The sequence below is a fragment of the Saccopteryx leptura genome, chromosome 3, assembly GCF_036850995.1.
Source record: "Saccopteryx leptura isolate mSacLep1 chromosome 3, mSacLep1_pri_phased_curated, whole genome shotgun sequence".
Lineage (NCBI taxonomy): Eukaryota > Metazoa > Chordata > Mammalia > Chiroptera > Emballonuridae > Saccopteryx > Saccopteryx leptura.
Genome location: NC_089505.1, coordinates 32,291,466 through 32,313,248, shown reverse-complemented (window position 1 = coordinate 32,313,248; position 21,783 = coordinate 32,291,466). Strand labels below are relative to the sequence as shown.

Below are 21,783 nucleotides of genomic sequence, written 5' to 3'. Positions count from 1 at the left end.
TTTATTCATTTAACAGATTTTACTAATTATTTTTGAAGTCTTTTACAATCTTAATGTCATCTCTCCCCAAAATTAACAGTTAAGTCTCTTAAAATTTAATGAACCCTAAAGAACAAAAATGTACACTGCATTTAAAAAATAAATAATTAAAAATTTTATGATTATAAAAATTCAAAATATCGCATCATCTGCGAGGTAAGTATCAACTTGGAAAAGCAATTAATTTATTTTTAAAAACAGAGACTGGAGAATCACCATTTAGGCATGGATTTATTTCATTTACACATTTCTAGCTATGTTATTTACTTACATGGCTTCCAACTCATTTCACACAGTTAAGTTTAAGTCCACAGCAAAGGCAAAAAGTTGCCAATTTACTGTGCTTAGAAACACATTAGCTCATTTATTTGAAAACCTAAGATAAAAATTTTAAGCCATTTAAAAAGAATATGAAACTATTAACTCCTGCAATGCAATGAAATCTACAGTTCTTTACTTGACAAGAATATTCCAAAAACACACCTAAAGAGATTTATGTATAAAAGGATATGTAGCCTGAACGGAGGTGGCGCAGTGGATAGAGCGTCAGATTTAGACGCTGAGGTTTCAGGTTCAAAACCCCGAGGTTGCCAGCTTGAGTGTGGGGTCACTAGCTTGAGTGCGGGATCATAGACATGATCCCAAGGTTGCTGGCTTGAGCTCAAAGGTCGCTGGCCTAAGCCCAAAGGTCACTGGCCTGAAGCCCAAGGTCACTGGTTTGAGCGAGGGGTCACTGGCTCAGCTTGAGTCCCCTCTCCCCCCATCAAGGCACATATGAGAAACAATCAATGAACAACCGAAGTGCCGCAACTACAAGCTGATGCTTCTCATATTTCTACCTTCCTATCTCTCTCACTAAAAAATAAAATAAAAAATAAAAAAAGATACAATAAAAGATATATAATAACTATTCTATATGTGTGGTGCCTTTAAAACAATGTATCTGAAGACTGACTATATTATACAACATAAAAAGAGAACCAATGGCTAGACTAGGAAAGATTGAGAGTATCTAATAAAAGTCTTTGACCACAGATACCTTCATAGGCAGCTCTAATAGATTGTTATAGGTATGAACAACCTGTCATTTACTTGTTCTCTTAGAGACATAGTATAAACAGGAAGATAAGAGTTATAAGGTGCCAACAGATTCATCATTTGAATCAAAATAAAACAATCTGAACGTCACTGCTTCTACTGCATCTCTCGGTAGCATGATCACGTCCAGATTTAAGAGACTCGAGTCCACTGTCAAAGACAGACATGTTTCTGCCTGACCACAGCACGGCCCGACCTCACTGGGTTACCGGTAAGGGCACCGGCCCCTGACCAGACTGCGGTGCTGGGGACCCGCTGCTCATGGTCTGTGGAGGCACTGTCGCTGGCTCCATCTTGCTAATGTGTGTGATGAATCGAAGACGAAGTTTTAAAGCTGGTTTTAAATTACAGATAATCTTCTCTACCTAAAAATATGAAAACATGAAAAAATATTTTAACCAGAGAACTTTAATTTCCCAACTTTGAAAGAAGTTATTTATACATACCCTGAGACAATACACTAGGGAATGGGGGAATGAGAAGTTTATGTACATGTTTGTGTATTAATAAAAGCAGATAAAATTATTTCTCCCTCATATGAGAAAAATCATGTATTCTCCCTCACACACATTCTATATATATATATGTGTACATGGGATGTGTGTGCATCTACAAAAACATACACACTTACCTAGTGGCCAAGAATCCCACTGCCAAAAGCTATAGAGTTTCCACTGAAAATTTCACACAGGCAACGGGTGAGCATCCTTTTAAAATGCCATCTTCACAGGTGCATGAAGCATAATTATATGTATTTTGGAGTTCTTTGAATAATATATGGTTGTAATATATATCCATAAAGCTAACTTCTTTTTGGTTTTGATTTATACTTGGAATACTTTAAAGAAATAAGTACATCAAGTAGTTTCACAGCTTTCATGGCTTTACTCAAATGCTCTTTGACCTTGCCAGGAAAGATCAGCCCATTCATAATATTTCCTTTCTGTAATTACTTTGTATCAAAGTGGGTCAGGCCCAGTACATGTCTGCATGAGCTCCCACTCAACTTGGCTCAACAATCCTGCAGAGGCTCAAAGGAGTCAACACCCTCCCCACCCCATGTCCTCAGCTGCAAGGGAAGAATCCAGTAGGGTTCCTAGTCATTATAATAATTTACTCCTCTTTCCCATTAGAGAAAGAAATAACAGAGGGGAGGTTATTTAACTCCTCCACCCTTCCAAAAAACAGCTGAGGTGGTTTCCTACAGACAGGAAACTCAGGTACGATTCAAGGAGGTCCCTTCTACTTTGTGACAGCTCTGCGAGGGAGTGGCTCTTTTTATGTTGAGTCAGAACGTGTCTCCCTTTCACTTCACCAGAGTTTAGAGGCCCTTTGCAGTGACACAGAACACATCTAACACCTAATCCAAATGGCAACCCTCCAAATAGGACATGAACAATTCCCTAGGACTCTTCAAGTTCAAGGCAAGCATCCCAGTTCCTTCAAATACCCTTCAGGAAGTTACTCTCTGGACCCTCCTGGCTTCTGCTTTCTAGTCATGTGGTAATTTGTCTAATATTCCACAGTGTACCCTCACACTGTGGGGAAAACAAGACCTCCTTCATTCATAACACAACACCTGTCTAGTCTTCTCAGTCACCATACCCTGCTGTTTTATCCTAATGAAATAACTGTTAATTTCAGATGCCCTGTTATAAATATCAAGGGGAAAATGTGAGAAATTATAACATGTATTTACTTTTACTTTAATACTATATCTAGAATATGCTCATGTAGTCTAAAAGGGTCTCATATCAATCTTTTCCCCTTAAAAGAAAAAAGATTAACAAAACCACTCACCCAAACAAAAATGTCTATCATCACATATTCAAGTTTTCTAAACTAAACATCATGAAAAATAATTAAAGTTAACTTACTTGTTCTTTTATGCTGTCACCAGTAAACATATACTTCATGTGATACAGGAAGTCACAGATGGGATCCATGTAATTTAAGTGGGCGCTACACTGGTCTACATTCAGCAACATGTCATAAAAGGCCACACCAATCTATTTAACAAATAATGTAAAGTTATTTACATGTTCAAAAACGGTTGAGTAATCCAGCACAATGCAGCTGGACTCCAATCCAGGGTCACCATCTTTGTGGAAGGACTGTCAATGATCATGCAAACTTCTGTGCGCATGGGAGATACGGCACGGCCTGCATCATAACGGAACCAAGATGCTACAAAATGCCCCCAACAGGGCTTACATGTAATTTTCTACACAGCCTTGTAATTTCTCTTAACATTAAGACAGAGGATCTTCTTTGAGCAAATCATTTCTCAACTTCTGGGATTGTCACAGTATCTGGGATCTTTTAGACTGTAACTTCTTAGTTCTATTTGGTGGCTTATACTTGAAGGTTCTATCCTGGTTTATTTTCTTTCTCTGCTCTGTCGTTACAGGTGACTGACTTGATCCATTTCCATGACTTTAATTAATTCCTCTGCACTACAGTCCAGGTTCCCAAATGGATTTCTCCAGCCTTAACTTGCTTCTCAGCTTTGATGATGGCTATTTCCCCTGCATCTCCAATTCAACACATCCCATACCAAACTCATTATAGCTATACTAAGTCATGGGCACTAAGTCCTCCAAAACTGCTCTTGGATCCTACTAAGCTGACTTCACCACTAATGATTATAATAGGAAGTTTGAAAAACAACAGGAGAGAACCTAAACAGATCTTTTACAACTTGATTTTATCACAGAAAACCCAGATTGCATTTTACCTCTATCATACATCGAGTTCTCTCTTGCTGAAATCTTTGTAAAAATGGTCCCACAAGATGGTACACATAAAGCAACTGGAATTCAGTCTTCACTATAGGAAGAAGTACTTCGGTGAGAAACCTGAAATTTGAAGATAAAAATTTCTTATGACTTGAAATCAGTTGAATTGTTTGAATTTTGTCAATACAGCCGACCCCGGTATTGGCAAAATGTGTAATAATTTTTTAAAATTTTCTTTTAATTTTAGTAACATTTCTAATTCATCTCACATCTCTCACTGGCTCTTATTTTTATTTGATTATTGAAACATTTAGAATTAAGTCACTCTTAAAAATAAAATTACTGAATGACAAAGGTGAATAACCAATCTAGTATAAATGTCATTCTCAAGAAATTTGAATCTAATTAATACCAATTTTGAGTCAAGATAATCAGAAAATAGGCTAATATAAGTTATTCATTTCAAGAGGCAACTTTTGGAATATATTCTGGAAAAAGTCTCCTGAACATGTAACGAAAAACTAGATACCAAATTATTACCTGTGCATACAAATTTTTTTCAAACAATTCTGAAATAAAGGAGGCTTTCTAGTTATCTAGAAATTCTACTTAATTCTTACTTTGCAAGTTGTTGAACTGAGTCAATATACACCTCATATGTAAATAAGATTAAAAAACAAAACAGAAACAAAATGAAAAAAGACAACTTTCTTTAAGAAATTCTGAGACCTACTTGGGGATGAGGGAAAGCTGTCCAATGCTGGAGTGGTGCCACACAGCATGGGCCAGAGCTAAGGTGTAGCTGCAGCTCATCTCGGAGTAGGACTGATGGCAAGCGGTGAAGTCAAAGAGGCGGAATGGGTAGCCGACCCACTCCGTTTCCGACGTCAAGCTGGGGCTGCTGATCACACTCACAATTTGGTCATGAAGGACAATCCAATATGGCTCCTTTAAAACCAGAGGGAAGCCTGCTGAGAACTATCGCTGACCCAGTGTTCCACCCCATAGTCATTACCACGCTCCCACGCTTAGAATAATAGTACTTGCTTATTCTTTTATGTTTTCTACTTGTCCAGCTTGTGTCTCTGTGTAATGGATATTTTAAAATCAAAACTGGAGGGCTTCCTAGCAAGTCAGTTACAATCCAACAAGAAATGCTTGTGAGTTAGAGGGCTCCACACACGTCTGTCCTGCTCGTTTAGAACCTGGTACTTACTACACAGTAAGTCTACTTCAATAATGTTTACTAAACAGACAACACTGATAACACGTATAACTTAGAAATAAATATGTATATTTTGGAGGTGTGTAAAGAAGTGATTCACAGAGGCACATAATCAAAGAATCTGGCGAGCACAGGGTTAGACAGTATCACTGACATTCAAACAGCACAACAGACGACTGTGTGGTGCTGAGCAGACACATGCTGGGGTCACGGCACGAGTGGAGAGTCAGAGGAGGGCTCGCTGTCCAAGAGGGAGCACCTTCAGAGAAGCTGAGAGGAGGAGGAAGGGTTCTGGAATAACGCCACATTCCCTAACATATCAGAGGTGTCGCATCGGAAACATGTCTCAACGAGCATTATCTGCACGAGAAAATGCCCTAGATACACAACATGCCAAGTGGCCAAAACGAGATGAGATTTTAATGTAAAAATTAAGGTTGGATGGGTAAGGTGGGACCAATGAATGCAGGGACCCAAAAGTCAAGTAGATTAATTAGATTTGATGCAGAAGGCAGACAAAATAGTCATTGTAGATATCTGAAGCAATACTAATATGAAAACTTTAAAAATCTGAAACATTTCATTAACTGCATGATGTCCTTGTATAAAGGCATCCCATTCTTTCGGCAGACGGGGAAGGGCTGCACTCCATTAGTGTGTACAAATCCCAATTTAACTCACTGGTAGAGCAGTGATGATCAATCCAATTGCGTTCATCCATGCTGTAATGTTCTCTCTTGGCACTAAAGGCTGACTACAGTGGGAAAAAATATGTGAAATTATAAAAACATTTCATATGGTTGACAATGGATCCTTTTTTGAAAACATATATAATTCAGGGGCTGACAACTGACCTACTCTAATAAAACTATAATAGATTTTTATTGAGTAAAGATTTAATATGAAGAAAACAAAAAGCTATAGGCTCTTGTTTTGGGTTATTTCATTTAACAAATGAGCTGAAAGACTATTTCCATTTATTTATACTTCTCTAATAATCATGCCCTACTTTACCTTGGTCTTTAAGAAAGTACTTTTGAAAGGGTGTTTTTACTGAGAAGTTAACATTATTACTAAGTTAAATTCCAAACAGCTAATAGAGAATAGAAATGGGAACAAACGCAGGTTTTTCTGACACTGACCTGAGTTCATTCTAATACATATATATTATAAGGACAAGATCTGGACCCAAAAAAGACAGTTACTATCCCAGTGCACTGGCCTTGGGACAAGAGATCTGTCTTACAGCTCCAAATAAAATATGATTCTCTTTACAAACAGACAACTCATCTTACAGGACACAACAGGATACATACCTTTTCAGCACGACATTTAGAAGAGCATTTCCAACTTCTTTCCCTGAAACCGCTAAGGCCATGAGCTCCACACAAGTCACATGCAGTGCATGGGCGGCTGGATTGGGAAACTCATTGAATCTCCAGTCACAGTTTGGAAATGGACCAGGAGATTTGCCAGCCATCGGTGCAAATGATTAAAGCAATAACTATTTGGTCAGTTTGAGATTAATGGCTCACATTTGTATAGTGCTTTACAGTTTTCAAACTGTTTCACATATAAATACCTCACTTGATTACCATTAATCTGATTATGAACCCCAAGAAAAGATTTACCAGAGAGATTAAAAGGCAAATAGTACAAACCAAATACAATTAAGTTTGACATGACAAATGTATTGATTATTACCATGTGGTCAATCATAAGGTATAAATGATTTGTCTTATATAGGTGGGCTCTTTACAACTGTGATGGGACAGCTAGAGATGTGACCTAAGTATGGCTATAACGACCTGTTTCTTTTTATAGTTACAGGACAGTTAAAAGACAAGTGACTTCATAATAATTCTTTTACTTCAGGAAATTCCTTTGTGTAGGAAAATAAACCATGCCCATTTATATAAAATTGCTCTATCTAGTAAATAGTGACATGGTTGTATAGACATATTAAATATGGTGTGTTGATAAGTTAAAACATGAAATCAAAATGAAGAAATAAAAATATCAATACTGTATAGCAGCCTTTTTACTTAAAAAAGAGAAAATATGTTTATTATTATCTATTAATACTTTAAAAAATTCAATGACTCATTTAAAGCAACAACATTCTATGTTCTCTAGTAGCAAATAGATGCAGTACTACAAGACACAGTCCATTTATTTAGAAATAGAATGTTTTCTTTGAAACAAATCTTATAAGGCCTGTTTTTAAATGTAAATTTTAGAGTGAGTTTCGGTCTATCTGTCATGATGCCGCTAATTTAAAATTTCAAACAGTTTATGGAAGTAAAAGTAGAAATGATCTTTAAGAAATATGAAGTCTCAGAATATACAAAAATGTTACCCTGAAATGACAATACAGCCTATGTCCTCACAAGTCACACATACACAGTTATTTCTAAAATAGCTGGAAATTCACAATAAAAAGGATATTATCTACTAGTCTGCCAATCAATCTGCAATAGTAGGAATCATCTGGGACCCACGGGTTGTCTTCTCGTGCATTCATGGCACACTTCAGGTAAGTGTCACTCAGACACCAGCCCTGCGGTCGATTATCCTTGAGGGAGCCGATGATGGCGTGGACCAGCTTCCGTTTGAGAAAGGCGCGTTCTCGCAGGTGCATCTCATAGTAGTGAAGGGTGTTATACAAGTAAGTCACTGGTCGGTCTGCCAAGAAGAAAACAAATCACCACAATGCTTATCTAGTTACTGACAACTGATCTTTAAGAAATCTGAAAAACTAATCAAGATGATCAAAAAACAGCTCAGAAGATTATAAAACTATTTCACATGCTGGGTAATTGCAGACAATAAGTATTTTAATTTTAGGATAAGGCAGAAGGTTTCCAATGATATATACCTGTTGTATTTAACGATATTCAGTATACACTGAGGGAGCGATTTCACTTCTGGAAACACATCTTACAAAAACGACACATGTGCAAGGACATTTCTTGCTAGTAGACAGGGAGGGGACATGTTACTATACCCCTTCTATACCATGTGCATACAGCACCTAATCCAAATGAAAAATGTTCTAAAGAAATGCACGCTTCTATTCTGTCGTGCTTAAAGTCAATTCAGGCTTCTGTACTGGAGAATAATATATTAGATCAAGGACTAAAAAGAACTGCCCCCAGATAAATACACTTTGTCCCCACAGTAGCTGCTCTGGGACTTGCATGGTTCTGTCTGACTACCATTCTCCAGTAACAGGTTTAAAACTTTAGAGTTGTCCTTAATTTCTTTTTTTTTTTTATATTCTCCCCATAACCAGCCAACCATATCCCATTCCTTCCTCCTTGACTATCTGTCCCTTTTTCCTCATTTCCGATGCCATCATGTTTAGGTACTAATCATACACCTAACAATTTGACATTAAGTTATTGAAATGGCTTCCTCCTTTTAGGACATGCTGCCAACTACAGCTGGATTTCTCTAAAATAAATGTTTTCCATTGGTGCTTCCCATGTCATTACCTTCCTCAATAACTTCTAGTTGATTCCTGACTATCTGCAAGTTATAGAGTCAAAACTGCCCGGTCAGGCATTTAAAGTGATCTGTCAGGTACAATGCATGAATTTTCAATTTAGCCCAATAAGGTGATTATTTTCAAAACCTTCATGATTTTTCCAAAGGATTATTTCTGCCTCGTATTTTTTTCTCCTTTCTGTTTAAACAAATCACTTACACCACAGTAAAGTAACCTCCATCTGTTGTGAACATACACTTTTCTCCCTCTATACTCATTTGGCAATTAATCACACACTATGTAAAGTAAGGTATCTCTTGCAAATCACTTTTTTTTTTTGCTATTTAATACATTTGCTATGATTACCTATTCATATTTTTATGTTGCCTATTTTATATTTCACAGTATCAATGCACGGCACTTACCCTCAAAACACTTTTACTTAAAAAAAGATGAAAGCAAAACCTTTAGAACCACTATACCCCACATGGTCATGCCTAGCCCACTTATTTATAGAGCTATAAGATGGGATTAAAATTTGAAAAATCTCACCATGAAATTTATATAACCCTCCTAGGTGATCTAGTAGAGTCTCCAGTGATTTGGACACTGGAAGCAACTCTAGAAACCTGTGGATTACTATATCAAATACTGGGAGGAATCGCAGACACACATTTCCAAAGTAGATGGGCAGGTAGGGGGACTGGATCTGCACGGGAGGGTCGACCTGCTCCGCCAGGCCCTCGAAATACAGCTTCTCTGGATACTTCTGTGGAAGGAAGGAAATGTCCATGTTTAGGGCATCTTTTCCTATTCTCTTACAAGAGAGCCACATAACTTGTCATTTTAAAAAGAACATGAAACCATTGTTTGCTCCTGCAATGCAATAAAAACTAGAGTTCTTTACTTGGCAAAATCTCTTATACCAAAGATATACTGAAAGAGACTATGTATAAAAGGATTTGTAATAACTCATTTATTTTGTATTTTAAGTACCCATGTCTACAAAAACTGCAATTTTAATTCCTTCTTAACTTTAGAGACACTCTAGAACCTTGAAGGAGTTTAGAGACCAGAAAGAAACAGTGGAGCCGCAGAGAAAGAGCCCCATCCGCAGCCAAGTCCCCAGGCCCGGCGCAGGGGACACCCTGGAGGGACTCGCACCTTGTGGTAGTTCATGTGCTTGGTGTGCCAGTCGTTCTGCAGCCAGTGCTCGGGGGAGTTCTCCTTCACAAAGTCACTCACGCGGTTTCTAAAGTCATTCGGTTTGAGTAACAGCAACTGAATTATGAAATAACAAACCTGGGCTTCATTTCCTTCATGACTACGCATGGCCTTTGGAGAACAACAGAAAAATTGTATGAAAATGTCAACCTGTCCAAAAGCAAGGCTCTGCTACTTGGCAATCTAAATCTGAATAAGTACGGGGAGGGTGTGGGGGAAGAGTGACAAATAGAGGGACAAATAGAAGGTGACAGAAAATGATTTGACTTTGGGTGATGGCTATACAACATAATCAACAGTTCAAATGCTATAGGAATGTGTGCCTGGAACCTATACTCTTATTGATCAACGTCACTGTGTTAAAATTAATAAAAATAAATAAATCTGAGTAAGTAAAATCTTACTATGTCTCCATTTTATCCTTTTATTTTATTGATTCATAGGTTTGCATATTTCCCCTAGTAGACTGTAGCCACCTTTATGTTCCACAGTTAAGAGGTTTATGTTAACCAACTAAGCCACCCCAAATATCACCATCTAAGTAAAGAGAAAAAAACCATTTGGGGAATACAGGGTAGCTATGAAAAAAATTCAGTTCTGAATGTGTCTCCCAAATTGAACTGAAATGGTTATTAGCACTCTGCAAAGAAATGCAGTGACTTAACTAATTCTTGACTCTAGTGAGAGACTTTGAGAATCAACTCAGGGTCTAACTGCTTGTATTTTAGAGCATCATAAGTCCAGAATCATTTCTGTATTATTTACTCTGTACCTTCTGTACATAGAACACAATAGATATTCAACACACACTTATTGAATGAATGAATAAAGAAATTGGGAAATGTCTAGTTCCTCAAGGAAGTGATAGCAGTGCTTGATTACAGCATAAACTTATTAAATCTTTAGAGGTAATAGAAAGTAGACCAGAACAAGAGCCATCCAATTATACACCTTAATACAAAAGAAAATAGACAACTTAGAAACTTCTTTTAAGTGAGCATATTCTTACCAGGCAGAGAATTAATCTGTCCAACGTAACAATGTTGTACTTCCATACCATGTCATTAAGAATTTCAATGCATTTGTTGAGTTGCTGACCCCCAGCTGATGTAGAGAACTCATATACCAGGAAATCTGCAAATGTTCTCACATGGGCTACCAAGGCCCTGGCTCCAATTCTTTCTAATACTCTGAAAAGCAGAGAGTAAAAAATTAAATTATTTGTGCATGGTAGATCAGGTTTTGAAATGGAATACAGATCTAGGTTTTTGGCTTACCTATAGCCAATCTGATTAATATGGTCTGTTTCTAAGAGCATTTTCCAGAGAAGACAAAGGAAGAGAGGAGAGCTTTGATTAGAAAAGTGGGTAATGATGTTATTTTCATTGCTCATTGACTTCCATTTCCTATACTCCTCCTCCACATTTTTTTTCAGATTAAAACGACTTTCCTGAGGTACATTATTTTGTTTGAAGAAAGCCTAAAAGGAAGATCAGAAGTTTATTTCAATGATTGCAGTAAACAACACTAGCTATAGAGTCAAGAAACCAGTTCTAGGCTTGAATCTGAAAATAAAGTTTATGGTGACCTCAAGTAACTCAGTAATCAAGGCCTGATTTGAAAAAACATGCAGGTTTGCCTAGATTACAAAGATTCCTTTCTTAGATTTCCTAAACAGACTTCCAAGCAAGCCTGAATTCAAAGCTTCTTCAATCATCTGTTGATATTTCTGTTCACCTTCAAAAAAAAGGAAAGAAATTTATGTGCCCTTTGGCTACCTATTGTAGTATCTCTACAAGAAAAATACATTACAGTAGCCCAGTGGTTTGACTCTCTGAGTCTGGTCCCTGGACCACCAGTATGAGCAGCAATCTGTACCTACACCGTCCTCCCAGACATTCTGATTAAGTTGGAGAATTACCGTTCTAGCCCTATTAGAAATTAGAGAAAAAAGATGCTCACTATGCCTACAATTCTCTCTGTAAAGAAGCAGATGAGGTTTTCTTTCTCCATATTATAAAAGCCAAGTTTATAGTTTTTCTCTGTGTGAAATTTTAAATGCACTCAAGTGTAGCATATGTGTATTTGGTGATGCTCCATTAAATTATATTTCTCTCCATTTCAGTTTTTTGACAGAGAATTTTTCAGGTAATATGTTAGTTCTCACAAGAATTAACTAATAAGATAAAACCATAATAATTAAACTTTTAAAAATATACAGTCCTAGAATAGAACAAGGAATAACCCAGGTTTTAGAAGAGCAAAGATTTAAAAAATAATAATAATAAAAGCTAACTTTTTTGGATGTCACCAAAACCAATTCTCTAGAATAACACTGTAAATGGGAAGAATGATTTCACATATACTCTACATGTAATTCAAGACCAAATTACCTGTAGTGGGCCTGGAAAACAGCTAAGAGTATGTGAAGCCCAATTATGAGGAGTAAAACTCATGATGGTCTGAAGTATGTCTTTACACCAAGTTCCCTGAATTGAATCAGAGCCTGTAAAAAAATCTAAACATAAACAAACAGATGTGATCCAGATATAGATGATTATACCCACAATTCATAAAGAGATCACAGAGAAAGTCACAAACAATTATGTACACTTAGAGAATTTCACTCCAGTGCATTTATTGCTTAACTAGTAATAATATTAGGCTTAGGACCTAAATTTGAATGATATGAATTATTACACTGGTAAATATGAAAAGAATGAGTGAAAAGAAGACCAAAGACAGCTGGCATCTTTATAAGTTACAGAGCTCTAACGGTACAGCTGTTGTACAGGTCCATCATGACTGCTCATTTAGTTCATTCTGACAACGAGGTATTAAGCACTCAAGCCAAAGGATAGAATTAAGAAAACAGATCTCTTTTTCTGTAGCTATAGACTGCAAGTATCTCCCTAAATCAAAAATATTTATTTATGTAAAATAAGATATATTACACAAATGCATTTCAGGTTACCAAATTCAGTAACTATTTCTTTAAAACAGCAGTTCTCAAAGTGTGGTCTGGAGACTCTGAGGTTCCCAATATCCTTTCAAGGATTTGATGAAGTCAGAGCTATTAAAGTAATAATACTAAGATACCACTGGCCTTTACACTATGTTGATTTGTGCACTGATGGTGCAACAGCAATGACAGGTCAAGCTGCTGGCCCTCAGAACTAATCAGTAGCACCAAATTATACTAACAGCCATTGTAATCTTCACCACTGTATGCTCTCAGTGGAAAAAAAGAAGTGCTAACTTCACTTAAGAATATCCTTAATGAAGTAGCGGGAAAAAGGGATTTTATTTCAGCCCTTAAGTAGACCACTTTTAATATTCTGTATAAAATGGAAGTATGCATAAAGTGTACCAGCTACACACCAAAGGATGAAGGGTCACTTAGGAAAAGTACTTGTATGATTGAGCATTCAGTTCAATTAGCTCTTCTATTCATGGGATTACAGTGTTACTTGAAAGAACATCTGATTAGAAAACTGTAGTTACTCAGACTTGGGCATTAAGCATTTTCTGAAAATTAACAGAGAGCCTATCACTTCAAGGAAAAAAAATGACTTTTCTTTTTTTTTAGCGAGATGTGGGGGGGAAGAGGGACAGACAGACAGGAAGGGGGAGAGATGAGAAGCATCTATTCTTCGTTGCAGCACCTTAGTTGCTCATTGATTGCTTTCTCATGTGTGCCTTAAATGGAGGGCTCTAGCGGAGCCAGTGACCCCTTACTCAAGCCAGCAATGCTTGGGTTCAAGCCAGCGACCATGGGGTCATGTCTATGATCCCATGCGCAAGCCAGATGAGCCCGCTCTCAAGCCAGTGACCTCAAGGTTTTGAAGCTGGGTCCTCAGTGTCCCAGGCCGATGCTCTATCCACTGTGCCACCTCCTGGTCTACACTAAATGACATCTTTTACCAATGATAACATTATACCTTTCAAATAAAAATTATAATTTTGGAAAACTTGCATCTGCTACCATGAGCCTAATAGCTTTCCAAAACTTGAAGATTTTTCTAATGAAATTTGTTGGGATAGTAGCAAATGTAATTTAATGATACTGAATAATGAAACATGTCAACATTAGCTAGATCTACATAACTCAGTGAACCAATGTTTTTCAAAAAGCCAATGCATCAAGTTATAAAATACACATGGATTAAAAATAATCTGTTTAATATACAAAACAGATCCATGGACTATAATGTAAGAAAGTACAAACTGCTCACTGACAGGATATTGAATTCCACATTGCAAATAACATTTAAGAAACTTGGTCCATTGTGTGTGACATGGAAGAATAATTACAATTAGCTGAAAAGGCTGTTGAAACACTCCTCCCCTTTCCAACCTCCTGTATGTGTGAGGACACATTTCCTTCACTTCCACTAAACATACTGCAGTAGAGGAAATTCAGAAGCTAATGTGAGCATCCAGCACTCTTCCTTTACATCAGACACTAAAGAGAGATGCAAGAAATGTAAAACAATGCCACCTCTTCTAGTGACGTTTTGTTTTGGAAAACATAAAGTTTACTTTTCATAAAAATGTCATTTCTGTTAACAGGTATTGGTTTATTATTGTTATTTTAAAAGAATAAAATAAATATTTTAAAAACTTCTATTTTAATCTGTAATACAGTAAATAAATATCAATAGATATAATCCATATAAACTGAAAATGTTTGAGAATTTCAATTATTTTTTTAAGAGTGTAATGGAATCCCAAGATCAAAAAACTCAAGAGTCACTGCTGAAAAGTAGCTGAAAACTAATGCCCACCCTAGTTAAAATGACAGTACACAAAAGAACCTATTTTAATGACTGAGATGGTGAAGATACCAAAACAACTGTTTTTCTTGAACAAACAAAAAGTATCTGCTCAGTATGTCTCCCCCTGCTCACCAGTGCAGGCCCAGCACACTCGACCTGCACGGTTTTGTTAGTGGAGGCCCCGTACCTGTAACATGGGTTGCTCTGGCCAGCGTCAGAATCAGGGCTCGGTTCAGCTCTTCCGATTCCGCAGACAGCACTGTTTTCGGGTCGCTGAGGAAGCGTGTGAACTGCGGCTGGACCTCCGAGCTGCCTAAGGCTGTTATAAGCCTAAGTGCAGTGCTCTCAACACTGGACGGGGCAGAAGACAAAGATGAAATGAAAAAGTTAACTTGCATATAAATTTCAGAATTATGGAATTAAATCTAATTCTAGGTTAATTACAATGGAAAAAAATACACACTATGAATTTCCCTTCTTTGATTAAAAAACAAACTTGTGTGAGATGAACTCTGCTTAATTTGTTTTAAAAACCCGAGGTGGCAATTTTATAGTGATAACTACCTGACATGTTTGCACATTTGAAAAAGAGAGCTTTGTAGCCTATAGGACTGAAACATTTCAGCTAGATATTTAGCATTTCAAAAATTACATTATATTTATTTGCAATATATTTTTACTTAGAGCAAAATAAAAATGATATGGTTGATACTTTAACCATAACTGGAAGTATATTTCAATCCAGTATGCTAAAGGGCTAACTTAGAATATACTATCAAAGGCCTTGGAAATACTTAGTCTTAGTCCAAAGATCCCAAGGCAAGGACTTGAATATCTTAACAAATTTCTGTTTGAAAGTTTGGACTCTATTCATTCTATACTGGAACTAATATACTCCAGAAGCAGAGAAGTTTTATGACAAATGAATAAAAATATTATAAGGCAAAGGTTTAAGTTTTCAAAACAGTTTCTAATAAATCTTATCTTTTAAAAGATTATTTTTATTTATTGACTTGAGAGAGAAAAGAAGGGGGAGAGAGAGGGAGAGAGAGAGAGAGAAAAACATCAATTTGTTGTTCTACTTATTTATGCCTCACTGGATGATTCTTGTATGTGCCCTGGCTGGGGACTGAGCCTGCAACCCTAGTGTACGGGACAACACTCTAATCTGCGGTACTGGCAAGAGCTCTAGTACATCTTAAAGAGACAGTCTCCTCTGAGCTCACCAGAGATGGAGCTGGTTCTGGTTTGTTTGTGCAACAGCAGCTAAAGTATGAAGATGACTCAAGAGCTGAACTCTGTAGTGCGGCTGGATGTGGTGCATCCGGTAGCTGAACATCTCCAGAAGGGTGTGTAAGATGCCCCAGGCGTGAGACTTGAACACAGTTGGCAAAAGCTGACCTTGAGAAACAAGATAATTTAAGACACCAATTAATAAAAGTTGTGTATTAAAAGACATTTAAAGAAAAGTCACAGAATAAAATCTATATAAAGATTTTATTGTGAACACACACACACACAGATATGTGCATATATTTTCCAAATTTTCTCTATAATTTCTACTTTAATTATAAGGAAAATAATCCAGACCATAATTATAATATCAAGTTTGCTATTTTTTCCTGGAAATTGCCAACTGATACTCAAGGTCATCTGGAAAAATAAGAAACAAAGTATAAAATAATTATTCTAACGTTTCTCACTTTTATAATTTTTAAAGTTATTTTTGTGAAATTAATCTTCCCAAAATTTTGAAGCAAGAGGATCACTTTTTAACACACAAATTGTATCCCACATGCTCTTATTCCTTCCTCTCTCCCAAGAAAGTTTTATTCAGTTCCCAATTATTTGATAAAAAGAGTAACTATGGTTAAAATTAAAATTATATTTTCGTGAAATGTTAGAATTATCATGAATCAGAAAAACACTACTATATTAGAAAGTACCTATTATTCAGAAATGCATAATAACTAAGAGACATCACAAGCTGCCTTGTGCAATTCAGGAAAACTCCTCCCACATCGCTGCCCTGGGAGGAAACCAGTGAAAGAGGCAAATGCAAACAGGATTTTTGCATGAAGACAGTAACCCTGTCTGTTCTGACCTAAGCACTTAGTACAATATTACCCTTGTATTACCATAACTTTACATCAAAATGCAGCTTACTCCCCTGATTAAACCCCTCTTTTTTATATTATTTTTCTCTTTAAGACACCACCTGACATACTACAATTCCATTTATTGACTTTTTCTGTCTGTCTCCCTCATTAGCGGGTAATCTCAATGATGGCAGTGACATGCGTACACTGAGGAGTGCTTGTTGAATTATTGAATGGGTTAATGGTTATAAACACCAGAAAGCCCTGGCTTACTGATAAATCCTTTGATGCCCAAGGACTCTATTTCCATGTAGACCAATAAGCGACTGTAAGTTTCCACTAGGGCTGGAGCCAAGGCCACGCTGGACTTTGCATGAGCAAGTTTGATCACTCTGGTAGCAATGCTGTGGATAAGGCTGATGAGAAACAAAAGAAAAGAAAAATCCGTATTTTTGACATAAATTCCGGAGTTACACTATTGATAGGAAACTTGTGAACTAAAGGATATGAAATGAGTCAGTCCCACTTTAATTACTTAAGCTGAAAACCCTGGGTTTGTTAACACCAGGAACGGGGACGCACTGAAACGAACAGTGCAGGCAGCCATGGCTCACGGCTTATGTCCTGGGCAGAAAGAACACAGGCAGTGCTGGCCCCACTGTGCTGAGACGCAGAGGGGGAACTACTGGCTAGAGCGTCGCGGTCTTGTGGGCCCAACAAGTTGGTGTCATTTCTGTATATTCTATAATAAACAATTATCATTGTATAACAAAAAACTAATCATTTTTAAAGTATACCTGTCCATAAAACACACATACATAATCATGAAATCAAGTCCATGCTTTACTGATAAGAATTCTAGGACACAGAACCAAATGAATAGACCATACCTCATTTTGGCGTGAACTGTCAGCGAATCCAGGAGGTTCATTGGTAAGGGAGTAATCGATCCTGAAGCCAAACAGTTCGTTCCAGGAAGAGGCAGCCTCATAATTCCATTTCCATAAATAGTTTCTACCAGAGCTCCCATGGGTAATGTGAAACATTCTGAATTTGTAGAGTATGCATTACACAGCAGGGCAATCTTATAGTCATTCATCTGTAAACTTTTATTTCTAAGACTCTGCTGTAGGAACCTAAAATTTCAAATCCCATGAAACAGAAAAAAAAGCAAATAATTTCTAGAAAGTTAACTTGCATTTTTAAAACAGTTTAATTTCATGCAGCTACTTGCTAATACTATCTTTATTCCTACAGGTTATAGTTTCTGCCCAAAACACAAAGTAGAAACACAAATAAAAATATAAGAAGCATTTCAGAAAGAATTTCAGTAATTATAAGTTAACAGTTAATGAGAATTTGTAAGTAGGTACTACATATACAGCACTAAGATTCAGAAATGAAGAAGTAACTCACAAATTCATGAACCATCTGCTTAAGCACAACAATGTGCCTTCTTTATAGGTGTCACCATGAAAAGATGGTTAAGGGGTATCTCATAAAATGAAAGTGAAATGAAATGTGAAGTTTGACCATCCTACAGTCTCTAATAAAGTCCTTTTAAGAAGTGGTGGGTGGGAAGCCCAGTCCTAGCTAAAAAGGGCAGCCTCCTTGAGTAATCACAGCGTCAGCTCAAGCAACCCTGGCAGTCCGGGTGAGAAGGACATCTCAGTCAGACCATGCTCAAATACCAAATAGTTAAGAAATTCTGAAACACTTTGACATACTTTTGGAAATTAAGAACTTTAGTTAAGGTAAAACATATAAAAGCAAAGATTAGACCTGCAAAGTAAATGTGTTTGTATATATATTTACACACACACACACACACACGTAAACAGGATTGGTGAATCTTCTAGTTGTTCTCTGATACAGACATTAGTTTCTTGTGGTCTGACAATACACATTAAGTATTCACCCTTACTTCCAGTGAGTGTGGGGAGATTTCCCTTCTTTACACAAAGACTAAGAATATTAGTCTATAATCTACTATTTATAAAATAAAAAAATTAACTGTCAAACTGCAAATACTTACTCATGGTGAAGGTTTAGAGAATGAGGTATTGGAATCTGTAGCTTGGAGTTGTCATTTTGGGCTTTTCTATTCAGATGAATCCAAATGCAAGTCATTGCAAAGGCATGCGTTGACTGAGGTTTGTTAATATCAGGAACGGGGATACACTGAAAAACAATGGTATCAGAAAGAGAAGAATTAAATAATTAGAGCTATTTTAGTCATCTACTTTTTTTTAATGTTCATTTTATTGATTTTAGAGAGAGAGGAAGGGAGAGAGAGACAGAACATCTGTCTGCTCCCGAATGTGCCCTGACAGGGAATCGAGCAGCAACCTCTGCTTCAGGATGATACTCTAACCAACCACGCTGTTCAGCAGGGCAGTCACTTATTTTTGATATAGCTCTTTTTAAAATATCTTGTACTAATTTAGCTCCAATCATTCTTTGACTATTCAATATAAATCAGAAGATATAACAGGTATAATATATTGAAACTATTACAAGATTGTTTTGACTTACCAAGAAAATAACAAATTCACAGCTGCTTAGTCAAGATTTTCGTGCCACAGAAAATTCATCATTTAAAAAGTTTTCTTCTTTAAAAAATTAAACACTGAAATCTTACTGAATATGATAAATATGCTAAAAACATGAAATTTCTTTAAGTCACATACGCTTTTCAAATTCATAAAAATTAAGAATTTGCTTTAAAAATGTCCAGTATTAACAAAAATATGAAAAGGGAAGAAAAAAATATATATCTTGGTGATGGGTACATAGAAGTTTACTTTTCTATTCAATCTACTTTTTTGTGCATTTAAAAATCTCCATAAAGCGGCACTCTCTCTCTCCGAGCACTCCCGTGCCTTCCCGCTTCCTGCCCCAGCCCAGAGCGTGTCGGCACCTTTCCCTGCCCCCCTTCTCCCTCCCACGTGCATAACCTTTGCCCTTCTCCTAAGCTAAAAGGACCCTTCTTTTACTTCTCTAACCCATCTCCTGAGCCCACGCAGCTCAGCTGGCTCACCTTTTCTACCTTCCTAACTTTCTAAATAAACTTTCTCTCATAAAAAAGTAAATTCCATAAACATGTAAGGAAGCACAAGTCAAAACCACAATGAGATATCACCTCATACCTGTCAGAATGGCTATTATAAAAAAAAAAATTCCAAGAACTAATAAGTGTTGGAGAGAATGTGGAAAAAGGAAATCCCTGTACACTGTTTGTGAGATTATAAATTGATGCAGCCACTATGGAAAACAGTATGAAAATTCCTCACAGAATTAAGGACGACCATATTATCAAACCATTCCACTTCTGTGTATTTATCTGAAAAATACAAAACTATTCATTGAAAAGGTATTATATTTGCAGCCCTACGTTCACTGTAGCATTGTTTACAATAGCCAAGAGAGGGAAACAACCTAAGTGCCCATCAATGTTTGAATAAATAAAGATGATCCACACACACAAATGGAATACTACTCAGCCATAAAAAAGAATGAAATCTTGCCATTTGTGACAAAAATGAATGAACTTTGAGGATATAACAGTAAATAAGTTATAAAGAGAAAGACAACTACCATATGATTTTACTCATGTGAAACTTTAAAGAAGTCAAGGGGTCAAGGGGTTAGGTGAAAGGGGTGAAGACAGTCAACTGTATGGTGATAGATGGAAACTAGACTTTTGGGGTGACTGTTTTGTAGGATATACAGATGTCAAATTATAATGTTGCGTACCTGAAGCTTCTATAATTTAAAAAAAGAACTGATAGCCTGATTCAAAATTGGAAAAAATTTTCCATAATAAAATGATTTTTAAAAAATGTCAATCATCAAGAAAATGGCAATCATTGCTATTAGCATATTTTACTCAAATACTTTATATAATAAAACACTGTGGGAGGTGTACACACTCAATTGGCAAACAAAAAAAGGACATTCACAGACACTAATGTATATAGATAAAAACAACATCATGCTTTTTAAAATTGTAAACCTACTTAAAATGTAGAAGAGTTTACTATAATGAACATTCCATTGTGATTTAAGATAAACTTCATAAATAATTTAGTTCCATTTCTTCATTATACATGAGTAAACTAATGACAAGAAAGACCTAATGCCCATCCCACGACTGTGATTAGTCATAGAATTAGGAAAAGAACTCAAATTTCTAGCTTCTAAATTCAGCGCTCTTCTCACAAAATCATATAAAATCCTTAAGCATAAATTAGACATAATTCACTCATCACATTGTTAATTATTCAGTAAAACTTACTTCCTTTTCAGGGTACAGAAGGTCAAAGAGTTTCATGACAGGGAGAAAATCCGCTAGAGCGTTTTTCTGAATACTTCCGGAAATGAATTGCAGGAGAACCCACATTAGATGATCTCTGCCTTTAATCAGTCCTCGCCCTGCTAACTGCAAAACATGTTTAAATACACATCTAAACAGCCAGGTAAAGAGATGATGTAGTCAAGTTTAAAGAAAAAAATAAAGAGAAATCTTGTTTTCTGAAAGTTGCCATTTAATTTTGGCTAATTACTTAGTCTCAAATCAAGATTATTTTAATATAACATATAGCTTTCCTCCCTGGCATCCACAACAACTATACACATCAAAAATTAAATGTTTTTGAATAAAATTAATTACATGTGCATGAGAATCAAATTTAATATGGGATAATTACTAAAAGTGTGTCATTAAAATATGAGGACTATTTTATTATACCATAAAATTCTTTTTAATTTAAAATCTTCAAGGATTGGTTATTAAAAAAAGCACTTCTCCTGGTTTCCTGTAGATTATAACAGAAATCAATGGCAGTGGTGGAGGAGGGAGGTTGGGGGGTCAGTGGGGTTGATATGATTTGAACAACTCTTAAAAAATTTCCCCTAAATAATCCATGCTGTAAGAATGTTAAATATAGAACACTTATTTTATTCCCATTCAATGTGTATAAAACCTTATGACTAAAACCAACTCTTCCCACAAACTTACTCTTCTACAATATTCCCTTTCTGCATTCATTGTCTTACCTTTCTATTCCTTGTCAAAGTAGATACCAGTGAG

At 36.4% G+C, this 21,783-nt stretch overlaps 1 protein-coding gene across 2 annotated transcripts in view; it reads right to left on the bottom strand.

Annotated features, from left to right (window-relative positions):
• MED23 (mediator complex subunit 23) overlaps positions 1-21,783 on the bottom strand; it is a 41,086-nt gene continuing 19,303 nt past the window's right edge. For both annotated transcript variants that reach the window (XM_066373216.1, XM_066373217.1), the window contains 18 exons: positions 20,989-21,132; positions 18,727-18,872; positions 17,582-17,827; positions 16,965-17,107; positions 15,819-15,993; positions 14,780-14,943; positions 12,208-12,332; positions 11,092-11,294; positions 10,824-11,004; positions 9,755-9,925; positions 9,143-9,359; positions 7,549-7,785; positions 6,417-6,582; positions 5,782-5,854; positions 4,609-4,823; positions 3,875-3,995; positions 3,015-3,146; positions 1-1,502 (listed from right to left, as the gene is read on the bottom strand). In XM_066373216.1, the coding sequence (XP_066229313.1) occupies positions 1,335-1,502; positions 3,015-3,146; positions 3,875-3,995; positions 4,609-4,823; positions 5,782-5,854; positions 6,417-6,582; positions 7,549-7,785; positions 9,143-9,359; positions 9,755-9,925; positions 10,824-11,004; positions 11,092-11,294; positions 12,208-12,332; positions 14,780-14,943; positions 15,819-15,993; positions 16,965-17,107; positions 17,582-17,827; positions 18,727-18,872; positions 20,989-21,132 (3,027 nt within the window). In that variant the 3' untranslated portion in view covers positions 1-1,334. The remainder of the gene's footprint in view (positions 1,503-3,014; positions 3,147-3,874; positions 3,996-4,608; positions 4,824-5,781; positions 5,855-6,416; positions 6,583-7,548; positions 7,786-9,142; positions 9,360-9,754; positions 9,926-10,823; positions 11,005-11,091; positions 11,295-12,207; positions 12,333-14,779; positions 14,944-15,818; positions 15,994-16,964; positions 17,108-17,581; positions 17,828-18,726; positions 18,873-20,988; positions 21,133-21,783) is intronic.